The 1,696-nt window shown below is 71.0% G+C and overlaps 1 protein-coding gene across 1 annotated transcript; it reads left to right on the top strand.

Annotated features, from left to right (window-relative positions):
• The first annotated feature begins 423 nt into the window (after positions 1-423).
• On the top strand, positions 424-1,696 carry SSTR3 (somatostatin receptor 3). Its single transcript, XM_056137516.1, has one exon. The coding sequence runs from the start codon at positions 424-426 to the stop codon at positions 1,693-1,695; it is 1,272 nt and encodes a 423-aa protein (XP_055993491.1). The 3' UTR covers position 1,696.

Raw genomic sequence — 1,696 nt, 5'->3', positions numbered from 1 at the left:
GAGGAGGAGGGGGAGGAGAGAGGAAGGGGTCCTTTTTCTGGACCCCCTGACTCTGTGGGGTTGCTGGGGGCAGGGTGGGGGGTACTGAGCTTGAGGGAGGTTGAGGCACTGAGCCAAGAGCCAAACTGGCAGAGGAGACCAAATGCTGCTCAATCCTGGCTGGACATCAGGGGGGCCATGCACTCTGCACAGGGGTGCTGGGATTGGGGGCATGCTCCCCTCTTCCAGGAGTGGCGTTGCTGACTGACTAGGGTCCGGGGCGGCCTCCAAGACCCCATCTCTGGTGGCGCAGTGCTGCTCAGACGCTGAGCGGCACCTCGCGCGAGGAGGCCCGGAGACCGTGCTGGCCCCTGACCAGACCGCGTCTTTCTTCCTCCAGGCCGGTAGCTGCCTGCTGACGGCCCGAGCCCTCCCCTCCTCGGCATGGACGCCCTGGACGCTCCATCCCCCACGCCCGTCACCTCGGAACCCGGGAACGCCTCCTGGCCCTGGTCCCCGGACGGCAACGCGTCGGCGGCGGCGGCGGCGCCCGGCTCGGCGGGGCTGGCGGTCAGCGGCGTCCTCATCCCGCTGGTCTACCTGGTGGTGTGCGTGGTGGGCCTGCTGGGCAACTCGCTGGTCATCTACGTGGTCCTGCGGCACACGGCCAGCCCGTCGGTCACCAACGTCTACATCCTCAACCTGGCCCTGGCCGACGAGCTCTTCATGCTGGGGCTGCCCTTCCTGGCGGCGCAGAACGCCCTCTCCTACTGGCCCTTCGGCTCCCTCATGTGCCGCCTGGTCATGGCGGTGGACGGCATCAACCAGTTCACCAGCATCTTCTGCCTGACGGTCATGAGCGTGGACCGCTACCTGGCCGTGGTGCACCCGACGCGCTCGGCGCGCTGGCGCACGGCGCCCGTGGCGCGCGCGGTGAGCGCGGCCGTGTGGGTGGCGTCGGCCGTGGTGGTGCTGCCCGTGGTGGTCTTCTCGGGGGTGCCGCGGGGCATGAGCACGTGCCACATGCAGTGGCCCGAGCCCGCGGCCGCCTGGCGCGCCGGCTTCATCATGTACACGGCGGCGCTGGGCTTCTTCGGGCCGCTGCTCATCATCTGCTTGTGCTACCTGCTCATCGTGGTCAAGGTGCGCTCGGCCGGCCGGCGGGTGCGCGCGCCCACGTGCCAGCGGCGCCGGCGCTCGGAGCGGCGCGTCACGCGCATGGTGGTGGCCGTGGTCACGCTCTTCGTCGTGTGCTGGCTGCCCTTCTACGTGCTCAACATCGTCAACGTGCTGTGCCCGCTGCCCGACGAGCCCGCCTTCTTCGGCCTCTACTTCCTGGTGGTGGCGCTGCCCTATGCCAACAGCTGTGCCAACCCCATCCTCTACGGCTTCCTCTCCTACCGCTTCCAGCAGGGTTTCCGCCGCGCGCTGCTGCGCCCGTCCCGCCGCGTGCAGAGCCACGAGCCCGCGCTGGCGCCCGCCGAGCGCACCGAGGACGACGACGACGACGACGACGATGAGGGCGAGCACGGTGCCCGCAAGCCCGCCGAGGGCCAGGAGGCCAACGGGCGCGTCAGCCACATCGCGCCGCGGCCGGGCCCCAGCGGGCAGGAGCAGCCCCCGTGCGCCGGCGCCGCGGCCCCCGGGGGACACCTCCTGCCCCGGGAGCCCCGCGTGGGGGACAGGCCCGCGGCACTGCGGACCAGCTATCTCTGAG

Source organism: Sorex fumeus, unplaced genomic scaffold (genome assembly GCF_029834395.1).
Source record: "Sorex fumeus unplaced genomic scaffold, SorFum_2.1 ptg000125l, whole genome shotgun sequence".
In the NCBI taxonomy this organism is placed as follows: domain Eukaryota; kingdom Metazoa; phylum Chordata; class Mammalia; order Eulipotyphla; family Soricidae; genus Sorex; species Sorex fumeus.
The sequence above is the reverse complement of the archived record's forward strand: the minus strand, read 5'-3'. Positions and strand labels throughout refer to the sequence as shown.